Source organism: Vanessa cardui, chromosome 1 (assembly GCF_905220365.1).
Source record: "Vanessa cardui chromosome 1, ilVanCard2.1, whole genome shotgun sequence".
Lineage (NCBI taxonomy): Eukaryota > Metazoa > Arthropoda > Insecta > Lepidoptera > Nymphalidae > Vanessa > Vanessa cardui.
This window is the reverse complement of record NC_061123.1, coordinates 14187389-14209730: the sequence shown is the minus strand read 5'-3', so window position 1 is coordinate 14209730 and position 22342 is coordinate 14187389. Positions and strand designations below refer to the sequence as shown.

The following is a 22342-nucleotide window of genomic DNA, read 5'->3' as shown; positions in this document are numbered from 1 at the left end:
TACAATTAAGTGAAGCTACCACCGGTTCGGAAAGTAGATTCTACCGAGGAGAACCGGCAAGAAACCCAGTAGTTATACTTTTTTAACATTTAAAAAATACAAAGTCATGTTAGTTAAATACAATTATTAAAATTAACATATCCTGCTTGGAAGTCAACAGGTATTAACTCGCCGCTTTTTTATCATCTATAAATACACACACAATGTACTAGAGAATGACAGAAAAACTGTAAACATTCTGCAGTATATTTAGTACCAGAATTGTATATATAAAAATCTTCCGTACGTGTGTAACAAGCTCCTCTTAAACGGATGGAATGATTTCGATCATTTTTTTTGTGTGTATTTGACTTAGATGGATGGTTCAGATTAGACGGTAGGTGGCGTTGCAATCGAGAAGTAAATGAAATTCTCATTTCAACCGGACGAAGTCGGGACTGGCAGCTCGTTATTTGTATTCTTAACTTGCTAAGTCGCGACTTCTTGAGCGTGAACTTAACAAAAACACTTATTGTTTAGTTCGCAGATATTATTATTTTCAGTATTTATAATTCAGTATTAGGCAGTTTTTGTAATATATGTCGTCAGTGGGAGGCACCTGACGTTACAGTATTTGGACATTGCAGCGTGACTTTAAAAAAAAATCGTAGATGTTCCGTATATACATATGCATTGAGTAAAAAGCGGTAATTTTAATATAACAAACAGACACTCCAATTTTATTATATACTAGCAGACCCGGCCACGCGTTGCTGTGGCTAAGCAAATTGATGATACAACTGACGATATCGAAGAATATAGTTGTCCTGATTATGTCTAATCATTAATCGATGCGCGTAGTAATTCATTGAACTAACTTTTTTATTTAATTCATTACCATTAATTGGATCACGCTGTTTGATATTGATGTGATATTCGTCTTGTCCTTGCCAGAATATCAATGGGTACTGGAGTGCGTCGTACGAACGGTGTATATCTGAAATTCTACTCACAGTATTATCTCGGCGGGTAATTTTTATAGATCTGTTGTCAACTGGATCACCGACCATAATAATCGCAACTTCATCTACAGTTGGCGCATTGAACCTGCCAGCGTGTCCTCCCGATGGTACTTTGTCAGCTTTAATGACGATTTGATAATTGTCACCTTTTAATTGTGGTGATACTCTTTTAAACAATTGAATCAGATGATTACGGTTCTCCAAAAAATTTTCTAACGATACTACAATTGATCTCTCTTCTGCTTGTTCAATAAAATTATACTGGCATCGCGTTGTCACACGTTCTTCACAACTGCCCATAAAATAGATTTGGAGAAATTTTGGATCTTCATTTGGCATTGGCATCAATGACCCTATTTTATGGTACACTTGTCCTTGTATTTTAAATGTTGTTTCAAAATTACGACCATCAGTTGAGAGATCGCAAATTTTTGATGCTCCAAATGATGTCATTTGAAAGCAAGAATTAAACTTTCGTGTCTTACGCAAAAATAACTTTGAATCATTTGAAATGCCAGAAAGAAGAGATTTCAAAGGTTCAGGCGGAGTAGGGAGTGGTAATAATACAACTTTCCCTGAGGCACAACACATGCCAGGTGATTCATTCCGAAATTTTAACGCCTGACAATGTTTGCATATTTTGTTCATCGCACCGATGGTAACTTTGGGATCAGCTGAGTAATTAATGTCTGGTGCATAATTAAACCCAAGACGAACAAATGATTCACGTGTTAATGCACGACTGGTTCGCTGCCTTTCTCGGTCTCGTTCTCTAATTGATCTATGTGTTGTCCACGTGCAGCTCTTGTTCTCGATAAATATTCTTGGAGACGATTATCACGCTGTTCTCTTGATTCAAGCGCACGAATATCAGCTATGCGAATTCTTTGAGCTTCATTTCTTTCTGCTCTTTGTTCGACTGATTCGTGAGCTCTTTCAAGACGCCCTTGTCGAGCTTTTTTGCTACGGGCATTGTTGAGGTTAGATTTTTTTGGTGGCATTTTACTGAAAATTTTATGTGAATAAATTCCTTGTACTATTATTTTGTTGTTCTTATATTTCACTGCATTATGTAACTGTAAATTAGTAGCAATATAGATATCCAAAATAATATACAACAAATGAAAATAAAATGAAAAATGATCCAGAAAAAGCGATGTCACAGAGAGTATCGATCAAAAAATGACCAGCACCACGTGTAGTGGAAAATGAAATCTAAAATTCAACGGTAGCGCCATCTATTATAAGTTAATGATAAACGGTCTGACAGATTTCTGTAAAAAATCCTATGTGAGGCGCCATCTGTTCGAAATTTTCGTAACTTACAATTAATAACAACAATCAACTTTGATAATCAGTTTATTGTTATTTATAAATCATTGATGCCATTAATCGAAATGAAAACTATCCTATCTCTTAAGTTGGACCAAATTACACATAAATGCCAAATTTCATCAATATCGGTTGAGTTGGTGAAGAGTTCACTGGGAACATACATTGTGACACTGGATTTTTATATATTAAGATATATATAGATGTTTCGTGTTGAAATTTGGCGTCTGATTTCATTGGCATATTATGTAATTTGAAACGTATTTGTCGATAAAAAACATTAGAAAAAATTTCAGACTTCTGCCGTCCTATGCTGGACAAAAGCCACCCCATAAAACGCCAACCGTCCCAATCGTGGGCAGCCCATATCGAACCGGTACCTGCTGCCTTTTTTAAATTACCCGTTCGCCTCGCCACAGGGCGCTTACACTACGTTATCTTAAATGTGTTCTTCACTTTTACACGTGTCGGCTCCATCTACAATCAAGGCGCCGAAGACATGACCAGCTCACTTCCACCAGCCAACTTCCACTTCAGCGAGCGTATAAACTGTAATACCTAATGATAATTCACCGAAGTGAGTGTCGCCATAACGTCTAACCAACGTTATATAATAGTTAATTTGGCATTCAATAAGTGTTTTTCTTATGATGTTATTATTTTTGATGTTCAAACATTAGTACTGTTTTTTTATATACAACTGTGTAACGGGAGGTTCTTATGAGCTTTTTCATTTGTTCGCGCTACAGATGTTGATAGTAAATTTATGTATTTGTAACATTTGAATCTAGTCGAATAATAAAGACATTAAATGCTCGATACTTTTTACGCTCAATTAAATTTAATTATTATTGTGTACTAGTTACTCGACCTATTTTTGGGTAGAATAAGGGCCTATATACACTTTAACATTGCAACACGAAAATAAAAAGCAAATTTCTTAACTTTTTCTGGCTAGGGAATTTGATCTTAGTTTCTTTTTTTCTCTTCTATAACATAGATTTATTATATATATATATATATATAGGAAGACAACTTTAAGGTTTTATATGATATAGAGAATTAAAGTATGGAATATCAATTATATTGACTATGGAGTTGAGACGGTTCAGTATTTAGAAAGCTTACGGCTAAACCAATGATTGTGGGTTCAAATCCAATCACCATTGAATTTGGATGTGGTTAATTTGTGTTTATAATTAATTAAATACCCTGCCATCTAAAGGCGATATTGATATAATAGTAAAACTAATTTTGTACAGGTCAGATTAGTTTATATTTTTAAGGTAAATGTTGCTTACACCGTTAAAGATGTGTCTCATTGAATGTTAACTATATTTGTTGTTAATTTTCAGTAAAGTAAAGTAAGTAAAGTAACTGCCTGTACATTGCCCACTGCTGAGATGGGCCATCTCAGCTCAGCAATTTTCAGTGTTGTTGTTGAAATAAATAAATCATAAAGATTAAAAATAATTAATTTATATTTGTATCTATCTAAAAATCAGGAATTGTAAACAAATCTAGACGATTTTGACCCATTTCTCGTTGTATCGATTTGAAAATTGTGAATGTACACCTTTCAATTTCAATTCAATAATTGGTACCGTCGAGCTGGCCTGAGGGAAAGAAGGGGTGAATGGTGGAACTTCAATGGTTTTCAATTACGCGGACAAAAGCGAGCTATTTTATATAATTTACAGCTATTATTGAATATAATATAACAAATATATTTCAACTAGCTGTGCCCGCGACTATGTACGCGTTTGAAGTTAACAAAAAAAAGTATTGTAGTCTAAGTTATTCCTTATTATATCACTTATCTGCCAGTGAAAGTCCCGTCAAAATCCGCCCAGCCGTTCCAGAGATTAGGCGGAACAAACAGACAGACAGACAAAAATTGTACAAAATGTTATTTTGGTATTTGTCCCGTGTATACATAAATATGCATTGAGTAAAAAAGGGCTATTTTAATCTTACAAACAGACACTTCAATTTTATTATATTTAATTATTATCATTATAATTAATATATAATTATTTGACGACCTTCATGGTCGAGTGGTGTGTACACCGGTTTTCATGGGTACGCCACTCTGTGGTCCCGGGTTCGATTCCCGGCTGAGTCGATGTAGATTACTATTAGTTTTCTATGATGTTTTGGGTCTGGGTATTTGTGGTACCGTCGTTACTTCTGATTTCCATAACACAAGTGCTTCAGCTACTTACATTGGGATCAGAGTAATGTATGTGATGTTGTCTTATATTTATTTATTTATTATATTTATAGATAAATATCTTCGCCAGATACTCAGTGCACTTACAACAAACTCTTCAATTTCCATATCAATTACATGAAACTGATTATACACTACAGCGGTTATTCGCTTCAGTGTACGGTCGTGGGTTTGAACTCCTTTCGTGACCTTTTGTAAAGGTCACGTGACTTGTATGTTTGTGAATGTCATTTGATGTCTACTCCATTAAATATATTTCACCTTACGGTAAATGACATTTCGTAATAAATATCAACAATTCCTTAAATCGCCAAAAACGCCTCCGACCTTGGGAATAAAGTAGTTATGACCCTTATGTTTGTTAAACTAGTACCATGATACAATCCGGAACGCAGCAGTACTGAGTATTGCTTTTTGGCGGTAGAAAGTGTGTTAAGTGGGGTTGTTCTGTGCGCCTATTTGCACCCACGTCCCGAATTCATGTCATAACTCAGACACTAATTTATTTTAAAAAGCAAAGTATGCCCGTCTGCTGGGCTATAGGCTATTTGACTGGTTTTTAAAATCCATTTTATATTATTTAGTAGAAGTTAAGGAACCCAGTAAAAGTTGTGTTTTTTATTTCTAGTACATATTTGCCGAAAAATTTATTTAAAATTCCATATTTAAATAGCGCGCAAAAACGCTACTTGGACAATATGGCGCTGCGATGGGTCGGTGACGTCACTTTCCCGTATTTTAATCTGTGGTACATATAGTAGAAAAGCAAAGTTTACAAGAAAGTGACTTCACCATAAGCCCGGCCAATCAGTAGCGTTTTGTGTCACGTGACAAACGTTTGAAAAAATGCATTTTTATTTATGGATTTTTGAGTAAATTAAGTATTATTTTCAGCTTTCGTTAGTAAATAACCATTTTTAAAGTCAAAATACACTGATTACTATAATTCACAATTTATTTTTCGCATTGTCAAATAGCCTATTGCCTTGCCTTTTGTGGAGAAGTTATACTTATGCGTAGGTAGATGTTGTCCACGGCTTCGCTTGCGTCATAGAGGTTAGTTATGAGAGGTCAAGTAGAAAACAGAAGTGATAATATATTAGTAGCAGTTACAGTAGTAACCATATAATTTTTACTGTGACGACCTCTGTGGTAGTGTACGCCGGTTTTAATGAAAAGGCCATTCCGAAGTCCAGGGTTCGAATGCCGAATTCGAATGTTGTATTGGTTCTGAGTGTTTATGGTACCGTCGTTATTTCTGATTTTCTATAACTGAAGTGCTTTAGCTACTTACATTGGGATCCGAGTAATGTATGTGATGTTGTCCAATATTTATTTTTATTCATTAAAAATCAGTACAGTGGTTGCAATCTGACAGATAAGATCAGAGGCAGACGGATATATATAATATTTTAGATAAAAGTAATGTTTTAATCGAACGAAATCGCTGGATTTGTTTACGTTACCTATATATGTATATATATGTACGTAAAAAAATTCCATGAACTGACAAACAACATCTCAAACCGTAGTGAGTAGAAAATGAAAGACACCTCGTTCATTTTCCCGATATTTGTGAACTTTTTGTTTTAAGGGTCGCGCTTCCCTTCACACCTACCACCTTATCCGACCAACTAGTTCAAGGTTTTATTTTCACCTCGCCTGGAAACTTCTATACTTTTTCTCAGGTTAATAGTCTGCTGACGTCATTGTTCTTTTTGCGTCTTGTAATATCTGAATCTACATTCATTTTAAACAGCTCTAAGGAGTTTGTTACTGTAGAGTGTAGATATCGATATCCCTCAGATGGTGTTAATACTATTTTCCCTTTTTGATCGCTTACTAGTTTTCGCCCTCGGCTTGGCTTTTCTTTTAGGGGGTATTTGTCAGGTACAATTCACACAATATCTTTATAAATCAAATCAAATTAAAGTACTTTTGAATCGTCATTTAACAATTAAGTGAAGCTACCACCGGTTCGGAAAGTATATTCTACCGAGAAGGACCGGCAAGAAAGTCAATAGTTACTCTTTTTCAACATTAAAAAAATACAATCATATTAGTTAAATACAATACAACTTTTCTATGATCTTTTCTACTATCTTTTTATTATCGAATAATACGCCTTTTTTACCAATGTATTTTTTGCAAACGATTTGAATTTACGTAACGGCAAAGTTAAAAATGTCTGCGGAATTTTATTATAGAAACGGATACCTTACCTCAACAAAGATTTATTGACTTTGTGGAGTCGGAAACTTGGCGCTATGAGCTTATCCTTACTTCTAGTGCATATACAATGATTATCATTATATTTTTCAAAGCGATCAATAAAAAAAAGTAATCAATGTTTCTGTGAATATACATAGTATTGTTGTAAATATACGCTATTTTATTATAAGGTCCTATTAAAATTCATTCAGGAGTTTTTGTGTGTAAGTGTATCAACATCCACCGTTTAAGACTTTCGACTTTATAAATTTAATACAGGTGGTATTATTATTACGTTATATTTTTAATAGTTTAGAAACACTAATTACCTTGTATCACCTAAATAGTAACAGTTGTTTTACTGAGTTACATCTTAATAAGTGAGTAAGCCAGTGTAATTAGAGACACTAAGAATATAATATCGTTGATACGGATTAGTTTTGACTGTGTAAGAAGTGGTATTATTTCAGGTTCTGGAACAGTGTTTTTACTACTATCTACCTAAAGTACGACACAACTTAGATTTAGCATCGGCAAAATTCCTAAAACCGATCACATCCGAATTAAAGTACGCCGTCTCAAACTATCAATAAGTATTTCTTATGTGAATATCATCCTTACGCAAACGTAATAACTTGTAATATCATATGACCTAATATATTCGTCAATTTAACACGTGGATTTACTTGCACTTGCTTTCTCGGGTTGAGAGCTATTTCCATTGGTTGTGAAAAAATCGGCAGTAATCGGTTTTACGAATTTTGCCGATGCTACATCTAAGTTGCGTCGTACTATACCTCCCTTAAACAAATATATGGACTATGTTGTCTGTCGGAGACAATTCGAAGGAGATGTATTGACAAAGAAGTTTCTACAAAGTTTCTTGACGTGAGACAGGTATAAAAATATAAACAACTTTTTAAACTTTTTAAGTAGATATAAGTTAAGTAAGTAAGTTTACATATTTTTAAGAATTTATGTACTTTTACAGTAGTGTATAAAAATGATAAATACAAAACACAAAACTACAACAATAAAACAGCTTGTAAATCTCCTAAAAGTTAAAACCTTTTTAGAGTAAAATTGAATATCTGTAATATATTTAGTTTTATATTTCCACAGACATCCTTCCATCCTTTCAAATATGCTATTTTATAAGAACTTTCTTCTCATTTCACTCGTTATATGTATATCGATAATCGTTAAATATTGAAAAGCGATTTACGGCGATACGCTATTTTGATTTTAATTAATCACACCTTTAAATGATATATTCTGTTTCTCATATTCCACGATCGTTTTCTAGTTATGAGTGTTTCAGAAAATCCCTTCTAGTATATTAGTCTAACTAAAGTATTTATTTTTATATTTCATTGTTCGGGCCTTACATACTTTGTCTAAAACAAGTCAATGTTCGATACGCAATATCAAATAAAGCTATTATAACTTATAACTAATGAATACATAACAGCCAATATACGCCACTTAAATTACCTACTGAGATTAAAGTCGAACGAAAAGCGTTCGACCGGCGACTTTTTTAATCTGACAAATATTTAAATTTCAAAAATATTATTTTCCTTATAATATTTTTCATTATTCGAGAAAATGTTTGCGACCATTCACCATAAAGGTTATATATTCGTTCGAAATTCAAATTATTTCCCTGGTGTGTTTTTCATACTTTTATATTTTATCAATAACTGAAAATGATTTCAATAAATTGCTATTTCTCAAATGCTTCACAAATACTTGTTTCGATTTTCATTTGATTTTCCTAGACACCAATTTCAAGGAAACTGGATCAGCAAACATAATACAATAGCGACATCACCCAAACAAAGCCACCAATCGAAATTCTCTTTCTTTGAAATCAAGAACCTCGTTTCTCTTGCTTTCTATTTATTCCTGATTATAAATATTTTTACAATATTTTTAAATTATTTTGTATATGGATTATAAAATTATATTATTGTTATGATAAGGTAAACATAATTAATATTTGCCACACCCGTTATTAGTATATTTTGAATAGTTACTTAATGTAAATATTATTTATTTCAACATTACATGGCTTTTGCCAATGTTCGTATTTTATACTTAAGTTAAGCTATAAGAAGCCTAAGTCGTATCGGACGTCGCGGCTTTTGTAGTCAAGTATGGGTAAGAACGTTTTTATTCGGAGTTTCGTTCAAGGTCGTCCTTACACGCAACCTTATTTTTCGACACTACTTGTTGCTTTGTAATTTAATGACTTTATTAAATGATCGAACACATAACCTTTTAAAATAAATAATATTACGCGCGACATGCCCCGTCACAACTCACGTACCTGGGGCTCTCGGCACACATATTCGTCGTCATCGGAGAGAGCGTCCATGTCGTCGGTGTGTGTGTAGAGGTAGAGCGCGCCCTCGGCGGCGCGCTAACGCGGGCGCGCGCACGTGCTCCGTGGCGCTGGCTTGTCTTTGCGGCACCGAGCCGCTCTGCCCGAGTCTGTCGCGGCACTGACGGACCGGGAGCATCGATCCGCGGCCTCAGTCACCCCGCACGCACCCTCCCTCTACGAGTCCACGTGGCCGCCCGCCCTTACATTTTATTTAATTGGACGTAACATAACGTTTTGCCTTTTTAGTGCTAACCTTAACTTTCCTTTCAGCTAAACAACGCTACGCTTTAATCACATATATGACGTGAAGCACCGCTCCTACGTCATTGATAATACTAGCCGTTTGTTTAAAATAGCCGCTTTTATACGTATCAGTACTGCGACGGCGCGAAATTATATGCAACAGATGTCGTCTAGGCGGGAAAATCTGACGTAAAGCGCTCTCGGCAACGTCGCGAGCTGACGATTGTGCGGTCCGAAAATAGATTTACAGCTTTAGACAATACGTAAAAACAGAGAATATCGTCAGAATACTGATGCTACGTCAGGACTCGGAGGGTTACTCCAGTACATTACGGTAATCGTAAAGCGTCACGGGCGCGGTGCATTACAATGACTTCGCGTTTGATTACGGTTTGGCGGATGTAGAAATGCATGCGTAGCATACCTGCTTGATGAGTGGGAGTAGAGTTTTTTCTATGGAGCGCGTTTTGATTTGATACATGTGGACATCGCCATCGGGCAGGCCGGCGGCCGCCATGGCTGGCGCGGGCGCGACTGCGCGGGCGCGGGCGCTTCATTGGCCGCCCTCGTCACGTGGCGCCGCTCGCCGCGCCACCGCTCGTACGCCGTAAACGTGAGATTGTATGTTTACGCGTACTCTTGCGGGAATATAAAACTACTGCTTCACGTGTTTGATTTTGTTTTGATTTGAAATCCAATTATAAACGAAACTAAACGTCTGACCTCGAAACTATCGAAGTTATATTTTTACGATGCTGAGGTATTTGATGAAATTTATTTATGCTCGTAGCTGAAATTAAGTTTTTATTTATTTTAAATTAAGAGTTAAATAAAACAAGAATTAATGGAATATTTTATTCACTTAAACATTAACAAATCATAAAGTTACGCTTACTGATAATCATTGGCACATTATCACACCATTTGTCAATGATTTATACTTACGTGTTGGAAATTAATCTTTAATATATTACGCATTTTTTAATAAACACATTAAGATAAAATAAATAAACAGCAATAAAATATTTAAGAATTTCATATATTATTTCTCTGATTCATTCCTGTTATATTTTTTGTATGAAATATTAAACAATCTTAATTTTATTTCAATTTAAAAAATAAATATATATTTTAATAAATCGTCATACGTGTAGTATTTGAATGTAGAGCCTGTTCGGAAGCTTAAACTACAATAAAGTATATTTAGAACTTTGGCAAATGTTTCTATAACGTAAAATATTATAATATCTAAAATAATTTCATGTACGTTTACATTAGGTGGTATTATTACGTGTAAATTAAATTAAAATACACATCACTATTTTAGTACTTACTTGTGATACACTGTTAACAACAAAAGAAGAAAAAATATATACAACTCAAACACGTGCATATTTTTTTATCACCAACGTTTTTAAATTAAACATAATCAAGGAAACAACAATTATATTTTAAATAAAGAGATTATTATTATGTGATTTTGAACCAGCTGACCTCTCAGCTAATTATAATATACCCCCATACTGATCTGTGGACGTCGCTTATTGTATAAGGCTTCTTTCGAGCTATTACTGTCTTGGGAGCTATCCGATAACCACGGACTTTGTCCGGAGGAATTTCGCACTTTCCGCTTTCGAAGACTTTCAGTTGGTCCCAATGTTGGCCTTAATAATTGTTTGAATCTGAAAGGTCCATCGTTGTAGTCGTCGTCCGAGCTGAAGACAGGCGTTGCGAGTATTTGTGGTGAGTTTCGGAGTATCTTCCGAAGATCAGACTCTGGGTCGTAGGCTGGACTATAAACTGGTCGCGGAGGTGGATCAGCTTTTTGTGTTTGTTTTACAAGTTCTATAATTTTGTTACTGTAATAACAGAAATCATTTATTATATAAAAAAAAAATTAGAATTTTACATAACTATCATGATTATATGAGATAATTTGAAAATGTATCTACATCTATATAGCAACGTATAAATAAGTATTTTATTTAATGAAAATTACTGATGAGGTAATACATAGATATAACGTATATTGTATGATTTAGGTAACGATGATTTATTTTTTACCATGTCTAAAGAAAACTAATCTATCTTTATCAATCTAATAAAAAGAAGATAATATAACCTTAATAGAAATGTGCTATAGACTTCAAAAAGAAAATGTGGTTATATAGTACGTCTAGATAGACTTTCAAAGCTGAGATCGCGTCGAAAAAACAGTCGCTAACAGTTGGGCATTAAGTACGCACTCAAGTGACAAGCGTTGCTGTCACGCACACGAAGATGATAAAGTTGGTCCGTTTAATTTTTTTAGTGTGACAATATTTAGCTATATACATATATACGTCACCGTATAATTGTAAATACCGTTAGATTATAAATTATCTAATGAAATTGTGAACCGTAACATACTGCTTACAATTTAACGTTTTATTTTTTGTTAGATTATTATCTATCGACATAAATTTCGGTTAAATAATAAAAACTCAAAACTATTACTACAATATTATGAATTGTATATGTTCTATTGTAAGTTTTTAAATGTTTATAATCTTTCGACAGTGTACAATTGTGAGAGATACTTAATTAAGATAGATAATTGAGATAGATTATAATCTAAAGGTATTTACAATTTTACGGTAATATATACGTAATAAAAGGTCGACGCACATGTTTTCGATAAATTATAGATCGATATGTATGGCTTAATTTGTATTCTATTCAGTTAGCAGTTGACGATTCTATTTAGGGCATACTATTATTTTAGTCATGTTCTGACTTAAGATATAACTCTGGTTCTATTTATAATTTATTGTCTATAACCTAATTGGATCAATTTAACATTTTCTCAGTACCTTCTGTAAATTCAGAAGTCAGTTTAATCTTTTTAGAAATGACCAATGCAAGAAATAATTTTGTGGCGATCTACAAATTTAGCGAAAATAAAAAATAAAATTACTTTACCCTTTCATTTCTCGTCCACTTCGTAACGCATGCGACACAATTTTAAATATAAATTATTCTCAAGGCCAATAGGTCATTACATTATTTTCTATATCATACCTGACTAGACCACCACACTGTCTGCTGCACGGGAGATTCTGACGATTCTGACTTGAGTACAAAGGTTTTTCTTCATTGTAAGTTTTATCGTTACTGGGTTGTTCATGTCTGGAAAAGTAATGTTTAAATTATAATAATAGTTATTGCATGATGGTAATACTATTGAGAATCTATCTTAATAATTAATACATTATAATATCAAATAAGTATCATGTTATATGAAAATATGTATTTCTTATTATCATTAGTAGTTGCTGAAGTTTTAAACAGTCCTTCCTTACGAAAACTATATCCGGCTCTAAATGCTATTGCTGAGCTGTATTCTTTGTAAGAGAGAAGGGCAATGAGTTAAATAAATATGTTATAGAGATTTATCGATACATGTACATCTTATCACCGAGTTATCCTCCACTACCGAATACGAGGAGAATTATAATAATTGAGCACATGAAAATTCGGTAACGTTTGCCCAGACATCATTCCATGTGGCTATTAGAACTACAAACTAATAATGTCACATTTAAAGTACATACTAAAACTTTCTCGTTCTATTTTCCGTTTCTGTTACTGCATAGCATACAAACCTCATATTTCTTATGGAAATATCCTTTATTTGAAATATCTGATCCCATGGCATTGTGTCGCTTTCAAAAAACTCCGGCGACGGACTTGATGATTTCCAGAGATAAGCAATAATTCAGAGAAATAATATCTAAATTAGTATCTTATAAACAACAAATTTGAAACAAACATTACATTTACATACAGATTGTCAAATTAAACAGTACCAGTGTTTCGGACAAAGATGCCCTGGCTCAAAAATACAGCGGCATTTTTATCAATTTATGATTGTTACATACATTGAATGCCACGAAGAAATAGCCAGCAGGCGTTTGCATGGTGGTGTTCAGATATTTTATCTTTTCTTTAATTTGGCCACACTGTTCTGGGATAGACAACTTCTATGCTTAACAAAAACTGTTAGGTTATGTATCTTTAGCAAATGGTTGTATGTTACCTTGAGAGTCTACTGGCGTCTTCTTCAGCTTGTGATGGTTGGCCTCGTATAATGGCTGGTACGACACGAAATCCTGGAGGGAGCTGGTATTCGTCTGGTGGTTTCTTTACATCCTTTAGGCGTATTCCTGGCTTATTTCGGCGGATATTTTTATGGGCGTCTTGATTCTTGTTGTGTACCTGAAAATAATAAAAATTGTCTAACTAAATATTTTAATGTTCTTGTAATAAAAACATACTGAAATAAAACCAGTCTAACTTCAAAATAACTTTTTTTATGATTATTTTCCTCTTAATTATCTTGATTGACTTGAAAACATTTATTTGGGAGCCTAGGCCTATCTGGACAAGAACCACCTGCGAATCATCTAATATACCTCCGGTTAGCTGCCAGTTTATAGGGTCGTTACGCTAGTAAAACTCGAGGCACAAATAACATCTTACTATATAAGGTGGTGAACCGGTGGTGTATTGGTAATATGAAGATTGATTATTATTTGAAAGTATCAGGGTTCATGCCTTTTGCCAGTACACCGAAATATATTCCATAAAAATATCTATTTTTTGATCTTACCTGCTCAGCGAAGGTTTGCAGTTGTGCAGCTCGTTCCTGCACGGAGTATTGCTGCATGATTTGCTGATGCGTGGGCGGCGCGGGCGCGGGGTGCTGCGGCGGCGGCGGCGCCGGAGCGCGACTCTTTAGCTTCCGCCTCGCTGTGTAACCACGGAAGAAATATATTTCACATTTTTGGCATAGTAAATCTACAGATAAGCTTCCATATCCTATGTATTCAACTAAGAAACAGCTATAATTTGTTTTACTGCCCCTAGAAATTCTTCTTTCATAATCATTAGCCCGTGGTATAGCTGGATTATTGAGAACTTTTACAATATTATATTTTTTTTGTAATAAAGCTACTATGAGAACGAGGCACTTTTGTTCAGTAGCATTCATTAATAAGCCAGTTACTTACGACTCTGTAATACTACAGCAGCTTTCGCAGAATTGAAATTTTCTTTATTGCTTGAATTTGTATCATTGCTATCACTGTCATCTGTACTCATTCGTCTTAATACTTTAGCCACTGTGATATTATTCTTAACTGGAACACCTAAAAAGTTCACGATCGTATTTTGTTATATAAATATAAAAGTACTTTTCGACTCAATTGCTGACAGGAGTGTTGATTGAATTTTTTGGTCACGTGATCGTTATTATGATTCAATAGGGAAACACTACTAGCATTCTTTAATTCCAAGCGGTAATTATTTGTACACTAAATATGGTTGAAATAATTTTATTTTATAAAAGTAATTCGTTAAGTAATACTAATATAAGTATATTTTGTTTAAGAAATATAATATTAAAATTACCTGCTCTTTGTTGTTTCCTTTGGTTTTCTTGTTCAATTTGTCCTTTCTTAAATTCTCTGGCTAATTGTTTTTGTCTCTCTTGAAGTCGCTTTCTCGTTAACCAACCGCGCACATGTCTTTGCAGTGTTAGAACAGAAATCGCCATTTGCGCCTTTAGTCTGATGTAGTTTCGTCTAGCCAACCAGGCGCGTACACACGCTTGTACCAGAACAATTTTTCTTATCTACAAAACAAAATCGAATAAATGTTGATTTCTAGATTACCAATTAATTAGAATTAGAATACCAATTGTCAATTACCTGTTCTTCATATATTCGTGAGAGAACTTCGACGTGATAATATTTCAAAAATACTTTAGATTTGCCAAGTGCCCATCCGTCCATTTTCAAACGTAGCAATAGAAGACGGCAGGAGTCACGATTTGGCTTAATTTCTTCATCGTAACTGTATGCTAAGAAACCATACCTAAAATTATAATAAAGTTAGTAAAACATAAGAAAAAAGGCGTTAAATTTTCGCGATTATTACACATTTAAATAAAACTAGTTATAATGGATTTGAATCGCGTATATTAATTCTTATTGGCATCCCGACGTTTCGGGTAGTCTACCCGTGACCACGAACGCTGTAAAGTGCTCGAAACCTCGGGATGCCAAAAATAATTAATAAAATTAATACGCGATTCAAATCAGTTATAACTAGTTTTATTTAAAGGCGTTAAATTTTCAAGTAGAAATGATTCATTTGCACACCTTTTCAAAAACTCATCATAGGTGAGACGATGGGAAAAACCGTTCTGCCTAATTCGTATAGTTTCAAGGACTCCAGTGTATCTGAGCTGCTTTAATATCTTTGTTGAATCGAAATGTTTTGGTGACCGTGAGTCGTTCGGTTTGAGGCATCTCACAAACTGAGGAGTGCCACTAACCATCTTTTGGAGAAGTTCCATAAGGGAATATCGGAAATATGTTGATACGGTTTGCTGTGCTCGTGATTGAGATGCCAGACCTCGACTGTTGAAGCGATCCTATTAAATTAAAATTATATTAGTTCATCTCATAAAATTTAATATGATATGTAAATTTAACTCGTAAAATTAAGAGAGTTACCCGCACATCACCCGATATTGGGCCTTCCAAACTGTTGACGTCCATTTCTCCATGCATGGCAGAGAATAAGTTACCAGTTTTTGTTATTGGACACTGGAAGAGGAACCTTATTACGTCATATTGGCTCTGCCTCATCAGTTGGACAACTTCAGGAGGTAAAAAGTTACGATTCTTTTCTAGGAAACCATCAGCTTGGTAAACAACGCGTCCAGCAAAGTGGTGAATCGCAAAACAGACCGCATCAGATTTGGGTCGTACATAATATTTGCTTTTAATATTTCGATGAAATTTTTCTGGAAAAAAATTGACATAGTTATCTTTTTTTATATTTATATTTATTAATAGTGATATTTTTGGTAATTACTGATTAATTACTTACCGATGAGGCTTTTGTCTGTTGATCGTGGAAATCGGCTTTCCTCATCGAGTAATGCTAATAACCCCATTGGTCTTGATAAGAGCATGTCTAGGACCGGTCTATTATCTGAAAATTCTACTAGGTCGACTGGCACACCCTCAGCCATGTATTCCTGCTGTTCCCAAGTAAAAATATGTTGATTAAAATAGTACTGGATCTGTTCATTGGCAATGTTTATGCAAAGCTGTTCAAATGAGTTTCTAGTAAAGTTCTCAAATCCAAAAATATCCAGAATTCCTATGGATAGCTGGTCACTACGGAAATAGAAAAAAATATATTTGTTGCGATAAAGAATTGCGCAAAAATCGAAACTGAGGAAATGTAAAAGTTTATTCATGCGTTCATTATTTATGGTATGTACTTTGGATATATTAATTTACCTTTGCGGTTTGTTTTGGCTTAGAAGAGCATTAATTCTTTCGACGATCCTATCGAATGCTCTTGCATAAATTCCTCTAGCGGTCGCATCTCTCGCTACGGCAGCTTCTGTTGGTGAACTGTACCTTGCAATTGTTTCACCTTTTGTAACCACACTGCTGCTTGTTAGACATTCTCGGAGGTCACTTGTCTCCACACCCAAAAGACAAGAAGCTATAAAAAAACATAAATGTTGAGAAATTTCAAGATTTTATACAGTGTAATCCAAAATCTGAATCTGTATATCTATAATACTTTCAGCAATTATTATTATTACCTCGATGCAACGGTGCCGTGTCGATGATGGTAGCTCGATTATCAGTATTGTGATCACCGGCCGTTTCTGCAAATTCTATATCGCCTAGATGTAAGATAGCAGCTAGCATTTTATAAATAATTTGTACCTCGTCTTCATGGAAACCTACCACCTAAAATCATATATTTATAAATTATCATTAAATGTATTTATAAAAATTGTTACGATTATTTCTATTTGCTACCTACAATAGTACCTTAAAAGCTTGGTTAAGCTGACGCCACCGATGAACGTTATGCTCTCGATAAGTCACAGAAAGTGGTTGTAAATAGCGATGCCTTGATTTTAACTGTTCATCGAGGTAATATTTTCTCCAGCGACCTTCGCTCTCTAGTCCATCGTAGAGATAGTAGAAGACATGGAAGTTACTTTCACCTCTATGAACAAAAACAAAATCAGTTTAGAATAATTAATTCCTTAATCAAACTTCCAATTTGAAAAGATCCACTACTCACAATGCTTGATGAACCACCCTCGATTGTTCTAGCAGATATACAGATATTCGAGCTCCTGATATTCTTCCCACTCTCATTATAGATAGATCTAAATATTTTCCAAATCGCGAGCTATTAGCGTTTATTCCAGTACGCGCGTTTCCAAAAGCTTCCATAATTGGATTAACTTGTAGAATTTTATCTTCTAAATTACTATATTGTGTCTAAAGAGAAAAAAATAATAAAATTAAACATTGTTTTTATAATATAACAAATATTTTATATTATATACGTACTTTAGATAAGTATACAAGTTGTTTTAAAAGAAGATTGGCTGATTCCGTTTTCCCAGCTCCACTTTCACCTGATATAACGATAGCTTGATTTTGTTTTTGGTGCATTAACGCTTGGTGAGCAGCGTCTGCTACTGCATAGATATGAGGAGGATTGTCCGAACGACAACGACCTTGGTACAAGTGTTGAGTCTGTGAAAGAGAAGTGCCTTATTAAAATTTATATGCAAATTTTCTCGCTACATTTTTTTTATTTTATACGACGATTTAAACATAGAAAACTTTTAAATTTGAAACACCAGTAAGTGTGAAAGTACTTGTATCACAAGATAAAATACTACTACATTTGTATATCATATTAATATTTTATATAATAAATAGCTTTACTCATATATAAAAAGCTTCTATACTATATAAGTTATAGATTGATGTTCCCGGCCAAGAAAGTTGAAATTCTCATTTTTTATCTACTTTTATATGTTTATTATATTCAATACGAAGATTTGTATGTATAAACCATCCAATCACTTAATTTATTGATGAAAGCCGTATTAAAAGCCGTTGCGTATTTAAAAAGATCTAAGCCTACACACAGCGTAAAGCGATTTATAATAAGCATTTTATAATAAGTCGAGATATTAAAGGTTTTCTAATGAATTTCTTTCTTTTTCTAATATTTATTTTATTTACAATTTTTGAAATTATAACATTTAAAATTAATATAGATAAATGGTAATTTACCTTTGAAGTATAAATTCCTATATCAGTAAAAGGATTCACTGCGACTAGAATGTCTCCGATGTAAGTGTAAATTTGATTTTGTGTATATCTCTTTTGCAACTGTTCAACAATGGCGTCTTCTGTCAAAGTTTCCAAGGTAGCTAAATCATCTGTGTACATTTTCTCTGGTCTTGCCTTTCTATGAGATTTTAGTTTCCCTCGTTTGGTGGTAGCTTCTGGCGCTCGACTGCTTCGTCCTTCAGCTCTTTGCCTTTTAATTTCTGCCCGAAGTTCTCTTCGAATCTAAGAGAAGATAAGAATGTTACTAAAATCTTTCAAACACTAGCAGTAAATATTATTTAAAATAAACTCACTTTATCTTCAAAATTGTTAACAGCTAACAACAATGGGTGTTCTAGAAGTTCTCTTGCGAACGGTCTTTGGTTCATATCTTTAACTAAACATTCAGATATAAAGTCTGCCAGCTGTGGCGTAAATAATTCAGGGTGTGATAAAGTTGGTGGCGGATTTCGAGGTATTTGAAACAACGCTCGCATTGGATGTAAACCGGATAATGGTGGTTCCCCTTCTGCTAATTCAATGGCTGTGATACCAACAGACCACACATCACATCTACTATCATATGATTGATCTAACTGCTGTTCGCATGCTATCACCTGAAACATTTAATTTTCTATGTTAATGATATATCCATTATTATTCTTCTAAGTATATACAGTACACACTTTATGTTGCTAGAGGCCAAAAAAGTGTAGGTAATATTATTTATTTAAATTTTATTTATGAAATCTACATACCTCTGGTGCCATCCAATACGGTGTACCAACAGATGTGTTTCGCCTTGCAACAGTTGCGGCTAAATGTGATGATACACCAAAGTCCACAAGTTTTACTTCAGCATCTTCAGTCAAAAGAATATTATGGCCTTTCACATCTCGATGCATACATCGATGCGAATGTAGGTAAGTTAGAGCTCGGACTGTTCCACGAATGACGTACGCTAGCTGTGGCTCTGTTAAATGGGTTCCTCTAGCTCGCATACCTGCACCCAGATCTGTCACCGAACCTCCTGTACAAAGCTGCAATAAAGACAAATAATAACCGTTAATTGAAAAATGGTAACTGCAGCATTCCTTGACGAAATAGTAAGTGATATTTTATAGACTGCAAAACAACCATTAATAAAATTATTGGAATAAGATTATATTTACCTCCATAACAAACCAAATTTGGTCATCTTCAGAAGATATGCCTCGCTTCAAAAATAATCCGAAAAATTCTGGTATATTTGGATGACTTGAAAGATCACGGAATACGAGAAATTCTTCTTCTATTTCTTCTATATTCTCCGCAATATTTTCTAAAATCTGAAATTTAAAAAGATGAAATGTCAAAAATGGTAATCAGGTCAATTCAAACAAAAAATTTAATATCCGATAGATAATAATTTAATTCCGTAAAGTGAAAATTTTGTTTGATATACGTACACTATAACTATACTATAACCGATAATTTGAGTAATATATTTTCGGTGGATACTATGAATAAGGACTGAAAAGAATGTTAAAGAATTTATGTACTCCAATTTATCACTAAGGCCCATTCAATGAAAATCTGGAAACCAGATAGATACGCGTAGATACACTGCATACAAAACAATCCTAACAATTGATATTAGTTTTAGTACAGACACCTCTGTTTTTGGAACGCATTGTTAGTGAGTATGTAATGGATTGCGTAGATATTATCTCAGAAGTGTTTATTGATGTCAAGGCCGCTTTAACATTTGGATCATGATGAACGCAGCCTTTTATGTCAATGGTCATAGCTATTATTATGTTTAGAGTATTTGAAACACAGTAACAATTTTATATAATATATTAATATAATAGGTAAGCTGTAAATATATACGTGGACTGAAAATAAATAGATCTCCTTAGTAAATACATAAATGAAAAACACCGTCAAAAGCTTGTGGATGAAAACAGACAATTAGTATGTAAAAGTAAAAGGTTCTTGATGGTGCGTATTTGCGGCTCTAGTACATTGCTATATCTATAAATGTTTTCGGATTGAAACTGTTACGACCAGATCGCTAATCACCCTGAATAAAGTTGAGACAGTATGACACATACAAGCATTGATAAATTTTCCCACTCTAAGTTAAATCATTGAACTATTGAATTTTAATAAGATTATTGCACTAGATACATAATTATATTAGCATTTCACCATTTGTACTGGTTGGTGATCTGAATATGATTAATAATTTATTACATCTTGGTTCCGTTATTAAAGTTGTGTGCATCTTAACTCCTATCATTTGGTGCTTCATTTAATCGAGAGTCTTCCAAGATTTATTTAAATTTCATTTAGTTACCTTAACAGCAACTCGTTTTCCAGACTTCTTGTCCTTTGCACAGAAAACTTCGCCATACGTTCCTTCCCCTATGAGTTCTTGTAGAGTAAATCTGTCCTGAGGGTCCGCTGCCCGGTCCAGTTCCACGTGCTCCGAGAGCCCCCGATACGCCATGTCGCTGCGCATGGTTCACATTGATTGCATCTGCAATATAATAATAAAACTATCACTAAAATAATCGATGGTTACAGCTTAAATTTATGTTGCCAGAATATTTAAGTTTATGTACTTCATCATATTCGAAATTAGAACTTGTATATTTTATATTATACCTACATTAAAACAATACGCATTTTACTATTCTAAAGAAAAGTGGTTTTAAACGAAGAAATCTTAATGGAAGATAGCGACAATGAACAAGCATCAATTGATTTCCATATTTTAGTGACTTAATAATAGTATTACGAGTTTACTTTCTAATAAATTTAATAAAATAAAATTAAATATAAGGCATAACCATAAACTAACCAACTGATGAATGCGTTTCATCTTAATGATGATTGACTTGGTTTTAAATTTTAAGGTACGTTACAATTCATTCTTTGACATGAAGTATCTCTAGCGTCATAGAGATAATATCTTCCTGTGAAAACTGATTTATTTTAATTATTCCGATTTAAACCCGAATTTTCACGAATCACAATCGTCTAATCTACCCACTAGACTTACTAGTTAATTAGATCGAAAACTATTTGAGATCTAAATAAAACTGCTAACTGTTTATTTTTTGTACCGTATTGGTGAATAAATAGAAATTCCGTTTTTTTATTAAGCGTTAAAGATAAAACGACTACAAATAAGGCATAACTTGTTCCTATTTAATAAATGCATATTTAGATAAATAGTTAATTAGCATGTCCGTTCAACGTCCGGTACTTTTATATGAATACATTAAGCGTGAGAGATTTATCGTATCGTAGTATAATGTACATACGAGTGTGGAAAGAATAGTAAAGCGAATTAAAAATTCATAAGCTTTACGAATATGATCTTAAAAAACTAAGACACTAAGTCTTTATTCCTCGTAACATTATTTGAGTTACTACATTATACATTAACGGTACACTTTATTGATCTTTTATTAGATCGCGAATAATGTGAAGAATAATTTAATTTTGATCGGATTGGATGTTTCTTATTAAGATTAACATAACCTACTCGAATATATGAGCGAACTTCAGAAGCCCTTTTTTTCTATAATATTGCAACGTAAAAAAAACATCTTGTAATATGAAACTTATCCTGTGGTGTACTAGGATGACTCGTTTTAAGAGGGGATTCGTTATAAGTCAGCATGGTTGCCATTTTACTTACTTATTGATATACATATTTATT

General features: G+C 33.8%; 2 protein-coding genes across 5 annotated transcripts in view; both read right to left on the bottom strand.

The window, feature by feature from the left end:
* The window catches only part of LOC124532562 (alpha-catulin), a 101920-nt gene extending 91994 nt beyond the window's left edge, over positions 1-9926 (bottom strand). For 2 of the 3 annotated variants that reach the window (XM_047107521.1, XM_047107537.1), the window contains exon 1: positions 9834-9926. In XM_047107521.1, the coding sequence (XP_046963477.1) occupies positions 9834-9926 (93 nt within the window). Of the gene's footprint in view, positions 1-9109; positions 9358-9833 lie in introns of those variants that run through there. The other variant, XM_047107529.1, reaches the window with a different exon arrangement.
* Positions 9927-10250: 324 nt separating this feature from the next.
* The window catches only part of LOC124544342 (myosin-IIIb-like), a 50276-nt gene continuing 38184 nt past the window's right edge, over positions 10251-22342 (bottom strand). The window contains exons 2-21 of one of the 2 annotated variants that reach the window (XM_047122849.1): positions 20969-21151; positions 19800-19955; positions 19386-19667; positions 18942-19244; positions 18589-18870; positions 17851-18039; positions 17576-17778; positions 17317-17497; positions 17082-17232; positions 16768-16978; positions 16349-16641; positions 15970-16262; positions 15613-15887; positions 15160-15325; positions 14861-15083; positions 14461-14598; positions 14061-14200; positions 13488-13666; positions 12470-12577; positions 10251-11268 (exon numbers count right to left, since the gene is read on the bottom strand). In XM_047122849.1, coding sequence (XP_046978805.1) covers positions 10911-11268; positions 12470-12577; positions 13488-13666; positions 14061-14200; positions 14461-14598; positions 14861-15083; positions 15160-15325; positions 15613-15887; positions 15970-16262; positions 16349-16641; positions 16768-16978; positions 17082-17232; positions 17317-17497; positions 17576-17778; positions 17851-18039; positions 18589-18870; positions 18942-19244; positions 19386-19667; positions 19800-19955; positions 20969-21133 — 4296 coding nt within the window. In that variant the 5' untranslated portion in view covers positions 21134-21151 and the 3' untranslated portion in view covers positions 10251-10910. Of the gene's footprint in view, positions 11269-12370; positions 12578-13487; positions 13667-14060; positions 14201-14460; positions 14599-14860; positions 15084-15159; positions 15326-15612; positions 15888-15969; positions 16263-16348; positions 16642-16767; positions 16979-17081; positions 17233-17316; positions 17498-17575; positions 17779-17850; positions 18040-18588; positions 18871-18941; positions 19245-19385; positions 19668-19799; positions 19956-20968; positions 21152-22342 lie in introns of both variants that reach the window. The other variant, XR_006967533.1, reaches the window with a different exon arrangement.